Source organism: Pleurodeles waltl, chromosome 3_2 (assembly GCF_031143425.1).
Source record: "Pleurodeles waltl isolate 20211129_DDA chromosome 3_2, aPleWal1.hap1.20221129, whole genome shotgun sequence".
Lineage (NCBI taxonomy): Eukaryota > Metazoa > Chordata > Amphibia > Caudata > Salamandridae > Pleurodeles > Pleurodeles waltl.
The window spans coordinates 119,435,643-119,452,086 of NC_090441.1; the positions used below are offsets into that span (position 1 = coordinate 119,435,643).

The 16,444-nt window shown below is 42.4% G+C and overlaps 1 protein-coding gene across 4 annotated transcripts in view; it reads right to left on the reverse strand.

The window, feature by feature from the left end:
- The window catches only part of CUX1 (cut like homeobox 1), a 1,145,546-nt gene that overhangs the window by 646,098 nt on the left and 483,004 nt on the right, over positions 1 to 16,444 (reverse strand). For all 4 annotated transcript variants that reach the window (XM_069226953.1, XM_069226954.1, XM_069226952.1 and 1 more), the window contains exon 10: positions 6,840 to 6,944. In XM_069226953.1, the coding sequence (XP_069083054.1) occupies positions 6,840 to 6,944 (105 nt within the window). The remainder of the gene's footprint in view (positions 1 to 6,839; positions 6,945 to 16,444) is intronic.

Consider the following 16,444-nt stretch of genomic DNA (forward strand, 5'->3'; position numbering starts at 1 on the left):
GTTTTTTTGGTCCCGAAACTTGCAAGACTAGGAAAAACCGTGTTTGATGCAGTCTCAACCCAGAGCTCGGTGATACACAACCAGACCCGACAGAGCAAGAATACAAACTAACAATGGAGTCAATGCCCAAGTACATTACTAGCAAGAGGAGGAGTCATTATACCACATGACACAGAAGACTTTTTGAAGAAAAACAACTTGCACACTTCAGGACCCAACATTTGATGGCAGGAGTATGTAGAGCATGATTATCTACAGCCACACATGCCATCAAATATATTATTTCACAGCTGAACATAAAATCCAGTTCATTAATGCTTTTGTGTTCCTAGGATAAGACTAGTGTACTGCACTATACTTGGAACTGCCGGTGAAACACATTAAACTACAGTATGCTCAGAATACGGCAGTAAGACTGATTTTTAATAAGTGGACATTTGAAACCATATCCCCAGTACTGGCAAAACTTAATTGCTGAAGGGTAAAATTTAAACCTTTAAGTCTGATACACAAAGCGATTTATAGCTAAGTTTGTAACAAATCCTCACTATACAGACCAGGTCGATCTCAGAAGCGCAAGCTGTGGAGTGTTCTGGGTTTGCGCTGATCCAATATGGGGGAGAGAGCCTTCTCGGCAACAGCAGCAAAGCAGTGAAATAATATGCCTTAAAAAAAAAAAAAGCTACTGGATTAAGCTACCCTAGGAAACTTCATACAAAACTGAAGGCATAGTTCTACCCATCACTATGATCTGCCAAAGGCTAATGTTTGTTGGTTACTTACCCTCTGAAATGCTCTTTTTGGTGCAGTGGTTCACAACCTGTGGTCCAGAGACCCCTGGGGATCCGCAAAGCGACCTCAGGGGATCAGTGATGCTTAGACAATTAACTAGTATTGACAGATAATAAAGTGTATATAAAAAAAGAGGCTAAGCATGCAATTGAAAATGTTAAAACATACTGTAAATGGCAAGGAATATGAAATTGGTGACCAAGAATTAAAATCCTCAGATTCCTTCATAGAAGCAGTGCAGGTGCATCAACAGAATATAGTATAGATGATGTGTGGCTTCAATTGAATTTAGAAAAGCTCCAACCTTCCTATTAAAATTGGAATTTTTTATTTTGTTTGCAAATTAAATCAAATCTGGCTTCATTTGTGTATGTTTTTGAAGGAATTATCGTTTCTGTATTTTTGTGCGTTGTTTTTCAGTTCAAATCATAGACAATGTTTAGGCCTTGGTTCCTGGCTCCCAGAAATGACTCAGGTGGGGACCCCATTGGAATCCAAAAATGATTCACTGGGGGTCCCTGGGTTCCAGTAATGATGAAGTGCGGGTCCACAGAAGTCAAAAGGTTGGGCACCACTGTTTTGGTGGATATTCTAACCGCAGATTCTTTGCACCATCAATACTCAGACACCGAACTGGATCTGGATATTTTTCTTTTAAATTCCCTGGCATACCAGTAGGTGGTGTCGTGCTGTTTCACACTGGCTTCGCCTCAGCCCAGAGGTGATGCCTAGGCCACTATATAACCATCACTTAAGCGTTTTGTAGGTTTCTTTCTGATATTAGTTCGCCCCATCGGACATGGAGCCCTTTCCAACCAGATTCTGCCAGTGTGCAGAACTCCAAGTTGGAATCTTCTTAGTATGGACCAGGGGAGCGCATTCCATAGAATTAGGAGGCAGGTGGGTCAGGTGAGGAATCTATAGCTAGACTGAGTACATGCATACTTCTAACCGCAGACTGCTCATCTTGTGAATAGATACCATAGGAGTACCTTCCCAGGTGTGAAGTCTGTATAATCGCTTAAAGCAAAAATTCCTGCAGGACCGAATGGCTAAGTACCCCACCTGCCAGATGTGGCTATCCAGGCAGTAGTGCTTCATGAACATGCAGACAGACACCCACATTGCACTGAAGAGTGGCAGATGTCCAAAATGCCACTCCATGCGCCATCGTGGTCGCAGCCAGTTTTGACTCTAGTAGAATATGCCCCCATGCCATGCAGAGCCCATTTCTTGACCAGGCAATAGTAGAACTTTATACAAAGAATGATCCATCTAGACATGATCCTTTCTGCACTGTTTATCCTTCCTTTGCCCCAGAGAAACCCACTTATCGTTTGCCTGCAGATCATTGGTGCATTCAATGTAGAAACTCAGAGCTCTCTTCGGGTCTAGGTGATGGGAGTGTCTCTTTCTCCTTGGACAAATAAGGAGCAGAAAAGAAAGTTGGAAGATTATTGGACGGCCCACTGTGGAAAGGTGTTACCAACTTTGAGAGGAACAGTGCCTTGGTCCTTAGCAACAAACAGCCTGTCCAGGAAAAAGGTGGTGTATGGATGCTAGAAAGAAACGTGCTTGCATCTCACTCATGCGAGCTGACGTGATCACAATTAGGGACATTACTTTCGATGTGAGCAATATCATGGAACTACTGTGCATGGGCTCGAGTGGACGGTTGTTGGAGCTGTTATAATAAGATACCCGAAAATTACAAATTAAAGAGGATGGTGCTCAGGGTAGGACCTTGTTGAACACTATTCAAGATCAAAATTAGAGCAAAAAGAGGCAAGATACACTACTTGGGCATGATTAGACAGACAGGATGTAATTCGCCTATGAGCATTCCCTTGACTGCCCATCTATGAAACTACTAAAGTGTGAAACTCTGTATCAAAAGCAGCAGAGAGGTCCAATAGAGCAGTCTCAGTGTTGTTAGAGGGCAGGAATCTAGATTCTGCTGTTATCTAAGATATCTCATGTTTAAGGATAGACAATATCTGGCTATTAATGGACTTTTCTAAAATCTTAAAGGAGAATGGAAGCAAAGCAAGTTGATAAAAATGATTAAGTATAGTGGGATCCACTGAAGGATTTATGAGAAGTGGGATCCCCATTACCTTTTCCAGGGAAACAATGGGTGTGTTATAGACACCCTGTGCAGCCTCAGTCACAATCAAATAACCTCTTTTCAGGACTCCGGGGAGGAAAAGGCTCCAAACGAGAGCTAGAGGTAATACACATTAAACAACTCTTTCTGTGGATAAAAGTACAAACTTAGTGTAGGCTTATTATCTTCAGAGTGAGAAAATAGGCACCAAAGAAATTGGTACTTACTTGTAGTTCTAGTTCTGCACTGAGGACTCTTCAATGAAGACAAACACTTAAATAATTCTGCTCTGCATGCATGGTCTCTAGAGCTCCTTAACATATGTATATATTGTCCATGAATATAAAAATAAATTGCCATGATACAAATGCTCATAAGAGAAAGAGCACCATTTCTTGGCCTATCAGAAGTGACACTGTTTTACTTCTTCTAGTCTTTTACAGTGAAAAAGATCAATTTAAAGACAGCCTCATTTTCTGCCTCCTGATGAACGTCTTCCTTGGGGAGTTGTTTGCTTCGAGGTCGACTTAGATCAAGATGCACTTCTTTGGTATGAGTATCTCTGGCCCTAGGAATGTTGTTGTTGATGATGCTGAGTGTTCAAACGGAAACGAGGGGGTTGAACCCTCCATTGGTAATACCTCCGTTCTTGAGGCATATATTGCCTGAAGATTGTTTTTCTCTTCTAGACCTACTACCTTTAGTATTTTTGCTTCATTTTTCATTTTCAGCTTCTTGTCATCGGTATGTTGACCAAATAATGCAGAACCAGAGAAATGCAGGTTCATCACTTTTACTAGCGCTTCAGGGTGGTGAGATAAAGCCAGGAAGACCTTCTGATAGAAAGACCAAGGCAGCAGCTAGTGGCAGCCGTTCAGGAGAATTTAAATTTTGGCCAGAGGAATACTTTAGTTTAAACTGTCCAATAAATACTGCTTGAGCTGTTTCACATACCTGGAACAAAAGGCATAATGGTTTTGAAGCTGCCCTCGCTTGCAAAGTCTCTAAAATAACTGAGAGAGTATGTTGTGGAGTTTCTAATGGTTATGTGTAGTTCTGTTGACCCTCCAGCTAAAACTTCATGAAAAGTTATTTTGCAATGGGCGAGACACAAGAGGGAAAGGTTGCAAGTGACATATGGTATATGGAGGAACTCATATTGTTATATCCAAATAAGAACTTCTAGCTACTTCAGGAGTCCTGTATCGCTTGCTCCTCTCACAAAGTTGGGTTAGGTCCCTTGCAGGGGATGGAAGTCTTACTGGAGAAGATGGAAGGCTCCCACTTTTATCCCCTGAAGGCATGGATATAGTTTTGAAAATCATCATAAATGGTGACAGCTGCAGAATCAGTAAGAGTTCTTGTAAAAAAAAAAAAAAAAAAACTTAAATGGTAGGATAGGTCTTAAAGGTCTTATTAGTAAAAGGTGAGGTTTTCAGAGTGGTAGTTGCTGGGGATGCCGGAGGACATTTTGCTACAGAACCTGGTGCAATTTGCCTTTTCGTATGAGTCGATGAAATTGAAAAAGTAAAAAACTGGAGACATTCTTTGAAGGCAAAGTTAAACAATGTGAGAATATAGACATCCTAATGATGCAGCTGAAGATGTCACCATCATACACTTCAACATCTATGGTGACTGTGGCAACTGAACTGGATCTCTTTTAGCAGATAGTAAATGATATGTTTTGATCAACAGTGTCTTTTCAATACCCATGGCTTTAAAGACATTGAAGGACAATGCTGCTTCAATGTCGATGTGTTTGTCATAGACATCAATGGAAGTCTCTTTGTTGGGTACATTGACATCGTTGTACAAGGGGTCTTTGATGTAGACGGAGATACAGTCTCATCTAGCCGATGTTGTAACTTTGAGGCGTGTCTTCTATGGTGTTGATGTGGAGAAGGATACTAAGACTGCCTTACAGGGCACCTGAGCTCATGACATTGTTAATTCGGACATCAGTCTTGAATTAAATTGAGGCTGGTAGTGACAATGATCATCTTTACCATTATGCATGCTATCCTTGGATGTCCCCTTTTGGGAGTCCTTTTAAGGACCTGGAGTCTTCTCAGAGAGTGCATTAGAAGAAACGTCTTCAAGCCTCCTTTGCTTGTTAATTCTCTTTTTCAGCTTTCATATCTTGAAGCATTCCTGAATCTCTTATTCCTACCCGGTCTTTTAAAATTGTTTTGGACATTTTCTAGATTGTGGACTAATCTCACAAGCCTTCACAGAATGCAAAGCCATGAGGTAAACCACAAAGACTTTAAAGACGTTCAGTGAAAGTGAAATATCGAGGAAAAGGATAGAAAGAACCATAACAAAAACAGAGGTGTGAAACCTCATGTGGTCTGTGAGCCTAATCACAGGAGACGCTAAAAAAACACTGACTCTGAGACAACTGCCAGTATAGTGCATCGCAGGCAGGAGAAGCTCCTGGAATCTTTTTACGAACAGGATCCCTTATCCATAGATTTCAACACAAGCCTATTAATCTAGATTTTTTCCTTCACATTAGACACTTTCAATCCTTTTTGCAACTAGGATGTCGCAATGCAGTCTTTATATGGATATTTTTTCAATGTAAAAGACTACATGGAGATAAAAAAAATCACTCATGATAGGCAAGACATCTACAGGGTGCTGTTCATCTGATAGACATATGGACACAGACATTCTGTGCTTTTGTATTCATGGACGATAGATACATGTGGAAAAGAGGTCCAGTGTGGACTTAGTCAACTGTTTGTGATCAATTAAGATCCTACAATACAGAACAGATTATTTCACAAAGGAAGGGAAAGATTTGCAAATAGTAGTAATCTTATCAAGAAAAAAATCTGAAAGATTGTTGCAAAGATCTTATGAAGGGATAAGCACAACTGGATGAAGAAAGTATACCATCTGAAAACGTTTCTAGAGGTGTTGCATAATTTGCCTGAGTAGATTGAGTAAGTGCTTGATAAGACTAAAGTGTTATCCAAAGGGATACTTTATTGGCAGAGGATGTTTTGTCAACTTTCTTTTTAAAAATTCTAAACGGAACTGAACAGATTGGTACGCTTGCCCAGAACAAGTCAAAACCGTAATTTGCATACTTGTGCAGATTCATCAGCTATTTCTGTGCTTGCTTTAGAGTTTTACACTGTTTTACACATTTGGGTATTAATTGACAGCAGTGTAGATTAAAATCCCATGTTCTGTCCAATATAGTTTTAATATGGGCTCAGTTATAGGGACCTGCTCACTGTTTTAAGAGACAATATCTTGACCAGATTTATGGTGCTCAGAGAGCTGTGCATATAGTACTTGCCACAAGTTTCTCTTTTTTATATTTTTCAGAATTAAAGGCTAATTCTCTGGAGTTACACCTCCTCTTTTATTTCTACAAGAACCTGGTCATCACCCTATCAAACAGAGCATCGTGATAAGAAATTCAAAATTTATTTAGGAGGTATTAATGGCCATAGGCACAGATCAGACCGGAAAAAAGAATCTTTATTACTATCGGAGATTTGCAGCCCATAAAGTTTACTATCATCTTACTCAACATATATAGCTGAGGACGACTTGAGTTCCAGATTGCAGTCAAACAACTTGAAAAGTTTTCTGATGGTGAGAGAAATTTGGAGGTGTTCAGATACATATTTTTCGCAAAGGCTTTAGTCACTACACTTAATGTAATATTGAGGGACTCAAAATATTCACATCACTAAACAGCTCAAACAACAGCAGTCGTTTTAAGAGCTCATTCAATTTCCTTCTCTTAAATATGCACAAAAGATGTCAACAGGTGAAAAAATATGTATTTTAATATAAATAACTGCACAATTGCACTACAGCAGAATCACAGGCACAAACACTGAATAGATAGATCGCCCAGATCAAACTTGAGGCAACGATTATTAAAACTAGCAAAAGTACATATCTTCCTCACCATGTCGGGTGCCTTTTGAATCTGCACAGACTGTAGAAGAGGTGTGTTCGTGGATGACAGTTGCTCCTTAAATGTCTCAGCTTCCTTTTGCGCCACCTCTGCCCTCTGAAGGAAATTAAAAGATTAAAAAAAGCAAATTCCCTCAATTTGACAACTGGTATTTATTCCAAATGTATTCATCCATCTATGACAGTGGTTCCCAACCTTTTGACTTCTGTGGACCCCCACTTTATCAATACTGGAACCCAGGAACCCCCACAATCATTTTTGGAATCCGGGGGACCCCCGACTGGGTGATTACTGAAAGCTGGGGGCCTAACATGTTAATTGTTCTTATTTTTGCATCAGTCACTGACCCCTTGAGGAGACTTTGCGGTCCCCAGGGGTCCCCGGACCACAGGTTGGAAACCACTGATCTATGCCATAGCCAGGAGAACAATTCAGACATATGTCTAATAAAAGACATTTACTTCAGCAAGGTTTTACAAGCAGCACAATGAAGTAATATGTTAATCTGTGTAAAAGCAGTTTGACTGTAGGAGCAAGAATCTCCTGGCGATAGCTACACTGCTACCCACACATTTCCCAAAAGAAACAAGCAATGACAATCAATAGTTCTGGCATTGGCAGCCAGACTTTTGTCAATAGTTGTTTTGTCATAGTTTGTGTAAATGGTATTGTCTGGGAAACTGACGGACTAACAAAAAAATAACAAAAAAACAAAACAATCAATGGCTGAAAACAAAAACATTTTTGGGGTTAAAAAAGCACACAATGCCCCCATCGTAGAGAGAACTGCTTGGTGTATGGATGTGCTCCTTGTGAAAGGGCACAAGATTGTCACTCATTGTGAAGTCTGCGAATGGCTCAAGAGAGCTAACCCATTTCCTCATGCTGTAGTGGAAAAAAATGACAACAAAGCAATGGTTGAAGAGGGTTGACTGAAAGACCTACCTAATAAGTGTTTTACACATATAACTTTAGTACCACCAAAAGTGCCCAACGGATTGATTAGACACAAATCATAGTATCACATCTGACAACACAAAGAGAGAGAAGGTAACAAATAAAATGAAGATTTCCTAAACTTGTTCTAGGAGTGCCCGAAGGTTTGCTTTGAAGTTAATATTGATATACCCACGGTGCTGCATTATGTCATATTTTAAGTTTTTTCATTATGCCCCTACGAAAAAACATGGATTACAGTGTAGCTGCACTAAGGACCAAAGCTAATATTCAGTGAACAAGTGCAAAGCCCACACTACTTTGCTGGCATTGGACTGAACTGATTTCCTAAATGTCTGACTTATTTGATTTTGCTTTACCCTTCATCAGAAGAACATTGTACATCACACATGAATGAACGCAACTCAGACTATCTTCCTTCGAAAACATGTTTTATTGCATTTTCCAGAAGCAAGGAAAAAACAAGGGGAAAAAAGAAAGATGAAGGGCCTTCATTGGTTTAAAAATGAATATTCCCTCTGTCAATCCAACAACAAACTAAACAACTGTAATATTTGACATGGAGTTTATCCTCCCAAAAAGAAAAAAAAAGAATAAACACATTACATGTAACAATTATAGGAAAACAGGAAAGGGCCTCTTTTAGTAGGATAATCCCACTAGTTTTTGGAAAGACACTGCTGGTTTATCAACTCTGTATTGCACTGGGCCCTGCTGTCAATCAATCAATCAATCAGTTTTTGTGAAGCACTTCTACTCACCGGTGAGGGTCTCAAGGAGTTGAGGGGGGGCGGGGTGTGTTTGTAAGGGTGAAGCCTTATCCGAAGAGCCAAGTCTTGAGGTTCTTCCAGAAGATAGTGAGCGATGGGCTTTGTTTGAGGTATAGGTGCAGGTTGTTCCATCTCTTTATAGCAATGTAGGTGAAGGATCGTCCATCGGCGATGATTTTTCAAATGCAAGGGATGGTGGCCAGAGCCAGTTGAGTGGAGCGGATCGGAGCGGAGCGGAGGGATCTGGCGGGGATGTGGATGGAGACGCGGTGGTTCGGGTAGGCCGGTCCGACATTCTGTATGACTTTGTACATGTGGGTGAGTAGCTTGAAGGTGATTCGTCTTTCTATCGGGATCCAGTGGAGGGTCCTCAGGTGCTGGGAGATATGTTCTTGGCGTGGGAGGTTAAGGACAAAGTTGGTGGAGGCTGAGTTGCAGCTTTTTGATGTTTTTCGTTGTGGTGCTGGCATAGAGAGCATTGCTGTAGTCAATCTTGCTTGTGACTAGGGCGTGGGTGACTGTCCTATGGCAGTCTGCTGGGCTCCAGTTGAAAATGTTCTGGAGTTGGTGAAAGATGTGCCAGCAGGAGGAGGTGACTGAGTTTACCTGTCGGGTCACAGATAAGGAGGAGTCTAGGATGATGCCTAGGTTGCAAGCGTGCTCAGTCGATGAAGGCAGGGTGCTGAGAGATGTGGGCCACCAGGAGTTGTCCCATGCTGAGGTGGCGTTTCCAAAAATGATGAGCTCTGTCTTGTCAGAGTTGAGCTTGAGGCAGCTTTCTTTCATCCAGGTGGTGACAGCTTCCATTCCCGAGTGGAAATTCCTTTTAGCCGTGTCCGAGTCTTCGGTGAGGGAAACGATGAGTTTTGTGTCATCGGCGTATGAGACGCTGTGCAGGCCCCAGTGCATGTGGTGTGACCTCAAAGTATGTATACAATTGACTAATACTCGATTGGCTCATTTATCTTTCCTGTAAGTCACTAGAATGCATACCAGAGGTACCCAGGGCTATTTAGTTAAATGTCATTAGTGGACGCCAGCACTTGATTGTGCTGCCACAGGTTGTATGTCACAACCAAGCATGCCTGAACCGTGCATGCCTAAACAACGCAGTCTGAACCACGACTGCATCTTTACCACACATGCCTTTACAAAACATTTTGTTGTAAACGCATGACTGGTAAAGGAATATGCATGGTAAATTCCCACCGCCCTGCCCCCTAAAACCTGATCTAACCCCAGCCAGGCAATCTACCCTATCCCAGCCCTTAAAACTGCACCAACCCCCCTTCTCTGCCTGGAGCCCTTAAACCGACCTTTCCCTGCCCTTAAAACTATCCCTTCCCCTCCCCCACCCTGAGGCCTAAATCCCTGCCCGCTGCTAAAAACTACCCCAACCCCAGCCCCCCGCCCTGAGCCCTTATACTGACCACCCCACCCCTTAAAGCTGCCACTTAGCTCCCCCTCCCTGAGATCTAAAGCTCAGCCTCTGCCCCTAAAACTGACCCCGCCTAGCCCTTAAAACGACCCTGTCCGGAGCCTTAAAACCAACCCCGACCCATCCTTAAAACTGCCTCTTCTTCTCCTCCTGCCCAGAGGCCTAAAACACTGCCCCTGCTAAAAACTACCTCAACCCCATCCCCCCCGCCCACAGCCTTAAAACTGACCCCCATTCTTGAAAACGGCCCCCACCCAGAGCCATAAAACCCAGCCCTTAAAACTACCCAACCCATCCTTGCCCTGAGTTCTAAAACACTGCCCCCTGCCTAAAAAAGTAACCCCCCAACCAAAAAAAAAAAAAAAAACACCCACCACCTTTAAAACAACATTCCTCCAAACTGGGCCCAAACCCCACTTACCTCTCCCGATCCGTCCTATTCCTGATCCACCCATCTAGACCGCTCTCTGCTTAATCACACATATGCATGGTTAAGGCAGACTCCAGGCAGAGTAGTGGTTCAGGCAAGCATTGCTCCACTTTCGGGGAAATGGCATGCGTGGCTCAGCCAACGTTGTAAAGGATGTTTCCTGACACCATGGCAGTGACAGGGTGAAAACATGACGCTAGGCCTGCCGCTGCATCCTAGTCTGGCAGCTTTAAGACTGCCAACTTGAGGTGGTGAAACACACATTTAAATATTAACAACTACAAAAAAGTAATAGGAGGGCATTAATACATTTAAATAATGCAGCCAGACAAATTGGCCTACAGGTTGCAAATTCTGCTAGACATAAAGGGCTAGAAACAATCTAAGGAGGAATGTCCCTACTCTTAGCTAAAGAGGCACTGATCCCTAAAATCAATAAGAAGATTTCAACCTTGCTGCCAAGATCATTAAAGATGCTAAGTAGGGCATAAATGAGTCGTTGACATCAAGCCAGGACAAAGATTGTGGCCCCCTTGCTAAGATCTTGGGCCTTGCCAAACATGCATACGACTCAGACAGCCTAATTTCATTCATGTAAGACTCTGTGGGGTTGGGAGCAGTGCACTATTTTCCCAGGAAATGCCAACTGCGTGCTGGTGACTGAAAAGTTAAAGTCCCATCTGATTAAGAAGGACTCCATGTAAAGTGACCTTACCACATCAGAGAGGATGTCAGTAGCTATCTCAAGGTGGATTGTTTGGACAGTCCTTCCTCAAGGACCCAGGAAAATGTGCCATCACATTCACCTTCTAGGACAAGGAACAGGTCACCATCAAATACATCTAAATCACCAACACCCCAAGAGGGCATTGCCCATTTTTCTCTTCAGTGCGATTCACACATCCCAGACAGGGAAGCTGACAGTGTATCTGTGCTATATTATGCTAATGGATACATCGTTGATCTGCTGCAGGGTTATGGTTTCGTTGGCAACAGAGACAAATTCAAACAGGCTCCTCAAAAGATTAAGATCTTTCTAGGTTTGTTCTACTCTGCACCTCTGCAGTGACCATTCTAAAATTGCCTCAGTAGAAACTTAAAAACATTCCAATGGAGTTGAGGATGCTAGATTTCTTCCATACACTTGGCTTCCTCTCTTATCCAATGCTTTAACTTACCAGGTCCACTGCATTACAGAGATCTATAAAGACTCAAGGCCTCACATATTAGCAAGTGATAAAGATCATCAACAAGACCAGATTGTAACTCCAGTGGTGGATGTACCTCAAAGACTTAAAAGGAAAAGTGTTACTTGGAACTACCCCCCTGGGCCTGACAGTAAAGTCAGACACAAGCCAGCTTTGATTGAGAGTGCAATGTGAGGATTTACTCATGAATAAAGTTCTGAAGCACTAAACCTCAACATTATCTGTCTGATGCTACTTACAAGCTCTGCTGAGTCAAACGTATTACCAAACACAGAGTAACGTGCAGCATACACTTTAAGAGGGACAACATCTTGGCAGCTCATTACATCAACGACATGGCGGGAGAAGGGATTAGTACCAAATTCCTAGAAGAATTGGCCAGGGACATTTGGCATTTTTGCCTGGACAGACAGAACTCACTGCAAGTATTCTGGGCAATCATAATCTGGTGTTGGGTGAAGAGTTCAAACACTGGTGACTGGAAGCTGAAACTAAGCACTTATGGACAGCTGGGGTCTTTCTACCACAGACCTATTTGAGTTGCAACTAAATAAACAACTTCTGAGATAGTATGTCTGATAACCAGATCCAGGATCAGCAGACAGGGGCAATTTTATATAGGACTAGGTTCCAGAGGACAATTGTGCCGCTTACCTCGTTTACCACAATAAAACAATCTGACGGCACAGGTGTGGAAGTAGATTTTTATCATGGCGACCTTTAGTTTTGTTTCAAACTCTTCTGGAACTTTCCTCTTCCCACTAATGGCATGGAGAATTAAAGGGAATGCCGGATCATTCCATGACATTCTGTGCAGGCTGCTCTGTTCATTCAACAGTCTTGGATAGTGTACACCGTTCTGCGATACAGTTCATATTAGTGATGCTGGACAGACTGGTATCTGGATCCCATGGGGCAGACATTATATGTTTAAACATTTTTTAAAGGCAAAGCTCATATCTCACTTACAAGATAGAGAATGCCCTTATTCAGCTCTTTACATTATGACCAAGTGTGAGAACTCAGTTTAGCAAGCAAACTGATTAGAGGGGCGTGTCCATCAATGCCCCCAGAACCCACTGTCCATCAATGCCCCCAGAACCCACTGTCTCTTAACTATGGGATGTGAATAACAAGAAAATGGACAAGTTACTTACATTCGGTAACACCTTATCTGGTAGAGACTACATTTAGCTGCAGATCACTTACCTTTGTATTCTTCCTAGGCATCACACTGGATCCGCAAAATGTTTCGAGAGCAGTACCCCTGATCGCCGGTAGGTGGCATCGATCGGCTCCATGTCCATTGTTGGCAACATCTGCACCAGAAATTACATTGTGCTTCCTATATAGGTGCCACCCAAGTGTGAGAATGTCAGTTTCTTTTCATGACTTTCCACGCCAGAAGCGGGTAGCTATGAAGAACACTGACCACTGGTATGTCAAAACTAGGGCCCTGAAAGGGAAGGTCCTACACTTGGAAATCCATTCACAGAGCAAGGAGGATGGGTGAGTCGGTAAGGAATTTACAGCTAGATGTAGTCTATACCAGTTAAGGCATTACCGAAGGACGGTAACTTGTCCATCTGATGGAGACTTCTATCTGCAGATTCCTTACCTTTGAATAGATACCCAAGAAATACCATCCCCGGAGGTGGGTCTGCGAATCAGTTTTAAAGAAGAAACTCCTGCAGAACTGAACAGGCACAGTGCTCGTCCCTATAGACCACACTGTCCAGGTAGTGGTGCTTTGTAAAAGTGTGCAGAGATATCCACAATACTGCATGGCAGATGTCCAGGACCGGAACTCTGCGGGATAACGCAGTGGTTGCAGCTTTAGCTCAGGTAGAATGAGGGTGCAAACCCTCGAGTAGTTGCTTCTTGGCCAGTGTGAAGCTGATCTTAATGTACAGTATGACCCATCTTGAGATGGTCCACTTCTGCACTGCCTGACCTTTCTTCACACCCACATACCCTACAAAGGGTTGGTTATCCACCGGAACTGGTGATAAAGTGGCCTACATGAAAAGGCGAGACCACTTCTAGCAGAAAAAAAGGCCTAATGTGAAGCACCATTTTGTCAGGTTAAATAGAAAGATAGTGTGGCTTGGATGGTAAGACCAGCAGCTCACTCACTCTACAGTCAAATGTAATTGCCACAAGGTAGACTGTTTTCAATGTGAGAATCCTGAGGGAACAGTTGTGAAGAGGCTCAAAAGGAAGCACACATCAATAGGTCAGAACCACATTAAGATCCCACTGGGGTATGATGAAATGGAGAAGAGATGTGTAAGACCTTTGAGCAACCTCTGTACAATAGGAGACTTAAGCAAGGAAAGGTGATCAGGCAACCGCAAAATAAACAAGCATATATATATTTTTTTAAAATATCTAGTAAATCTGGTAAAACTTTATATATGGAAAATGTCACTTACCCAGTGTACATTTGTTCGTGGCATGAGACGCTGCAGATTCACATGCTGTGCATTATCCTGCCATCTAGTGTTGGGCTCGGAGTGTTACAAGTTGTTTTTCTTCGAAGAAGTATTTTCGAGTCACAAGACCGAGGGACTCCTCCCCTTTCGGCTCCATTGCGCATGGGCTTCGACTCCATCTTAGATTGTTTTTCCCCGCAGAGGGTGAGGTAGGAGTTGTGTATATAGTAAAGGTGCCCATGCAATGGAGTAAGTATGTATGTACATAATGTGTCTAAAAGGGATATATATTTACAAATGTACAGGTTTTATCAACATATAATATACAATTTTCATCAACTTATAACGGCTACAGACTCCCGGGGAGGCGGGAGGGCATATGTGAATCTGCAGCGTCTCATGCCACAAACAGATGTACACTGGGTAAGTGAAATTTTCCGTTCGATGGCATGTGTAGCTGCAGATACACATGCTGTGCATACACTAGTAAGCACTTATCTCCCCAAAAGCGGTGGTTTAGCCTGTAGGAGTTGAAGTTGTTTGAAATAATGTTCGTAATACTGCCTATCCTACTGTGGCTTGTTGTGTTGTTAACACATCTACACAGTAATGTTTTGTGAATGTATGAGGCGTAGACCATGTGGCTGCCTTACAGATTTCTGTCATAGGGATATTTCCTAGAAAGGCCATTGTGGCGCCTTTCTTTCTAGTGGAGTGTGCCTTTGGAGTAATAGGCAGGTCTATCTTTGCTTTCACATAGCAGGTTTGAATACATTTCACTATCCATCTGGCAATGCCTTGTTTGGATATTGGATTTCCTGCATGAGGTTTTTGGAAGGCTACAAACAATTGTTTTGTCTTGCAAAATTGTTTTGTTCTATCAATGTAATACATTAGTGCTCTTTTGATGTCTAATGTATGTAAGGCCCTTCCGGCTACTGAGTCTGGTTGTGGAAAAAAGACTGGGAGTTCCACTGTTTGGTTTAGGTGGAACGGTGATTTAACTTTTGGCAAAAACTTGGGTTTTGTGCGTAGAACCACGTTATGTTTGTGTATTTGTATAAAGGGTTCTTGTATAGTAAATTCTTGTATTTCACTTACTCTTCTAAGAGATGTGATAGCTATTAGGAAGGCTACTTTCCAGGTTAAGTACTGCATTTCACAAGAGTGCATGGGTTCAAATGGTGGACCCATGAGCCGTGTTAATACAGGGAGTGCAGAATTATTAGGCAAGTTGTATTTTTGAGGATTAATTTTATTATTGAACAACAACCATGTTCTCAATGAACCCAAAAAACTCATTAATATCAAAGCTGAATATTTTTGGAAGTAGTTTTTAGTTTGTTTTTAGTTTTAGCTATGTTAGGGGGATATCTGTGTGTGCAGGTGACTATTACTGTGCATAATTATTAGGCAACTTAACAAAAAAAATATATATACCCATTTCAATTATTTATTATTACCAGTGAAACCAATATAACATCTCAACATTCACAAATATACATTTCTGACATTCAAAAACAAAACAAAAACAAATCAGTGACCAATATAGCCACCTTTCTATGCAAGGACACTCAAAAGCCTGCCATCCATGGATTCTGTCAGTGTTTTGATCTGTTCACCATCAACATTGCGTGCAGCAGCAACCACAGCCTCCCAGACACTGTTCAGAGAGGTGTACTGTTTTCCCTCCTTGTAAATCTCACATTTGATGATGGACCACAGGTTCTCAATGGGGTTCAGATCAGGTGAACAAGGAGGCCGTGTCATTAGATTTCCTTCTTTTATACCCTTTCTTGCCAGCCACGCTGTGGAGTACTTGGACGCGTGTGATGGAGCATTGTCCTGCATGAAAATCATGTTTTTCTTGAAGGATGCAGACTTCTTCCTGTACCACTGCTTGAAGAAGGTGTCTTCCAGGAACTGGCAGTAGGACTGGGAGTTGAGCTTGACTCCATCCTCAACCCGAAAAGGCCCCACAAGCTCATCTTTGATGATACCAGCCCAAACCAGTACTCCACCTCCACCTTGCTGGCGTCTGAGTCGGACTGGAGCTCTCTGCCCTTTACCAATCCAGCCACGGGCCCATCCATCTGGCCCATCAAGACTCACTCTCATTTCATCAGTCCATAAAACCTTAGAAAAATCAGTCTTGAGATATTTATTGGCCCAGTCTTGACGTTTCAGCTTGTGTGTTTTGTTCGGTGGTGGTCGTCTTTCAGCCTTTCTTACCTTGGCCATGTCTCTGAGTATTGCACACCTTGTGCTTTTGGGCACTCCAGTGATGTTGCAGCTCTGAAATATGGCCAAACTGGTGGCAAGTGGCATCGTGGCAGCTGCACGCTTGACTTTTCTCAG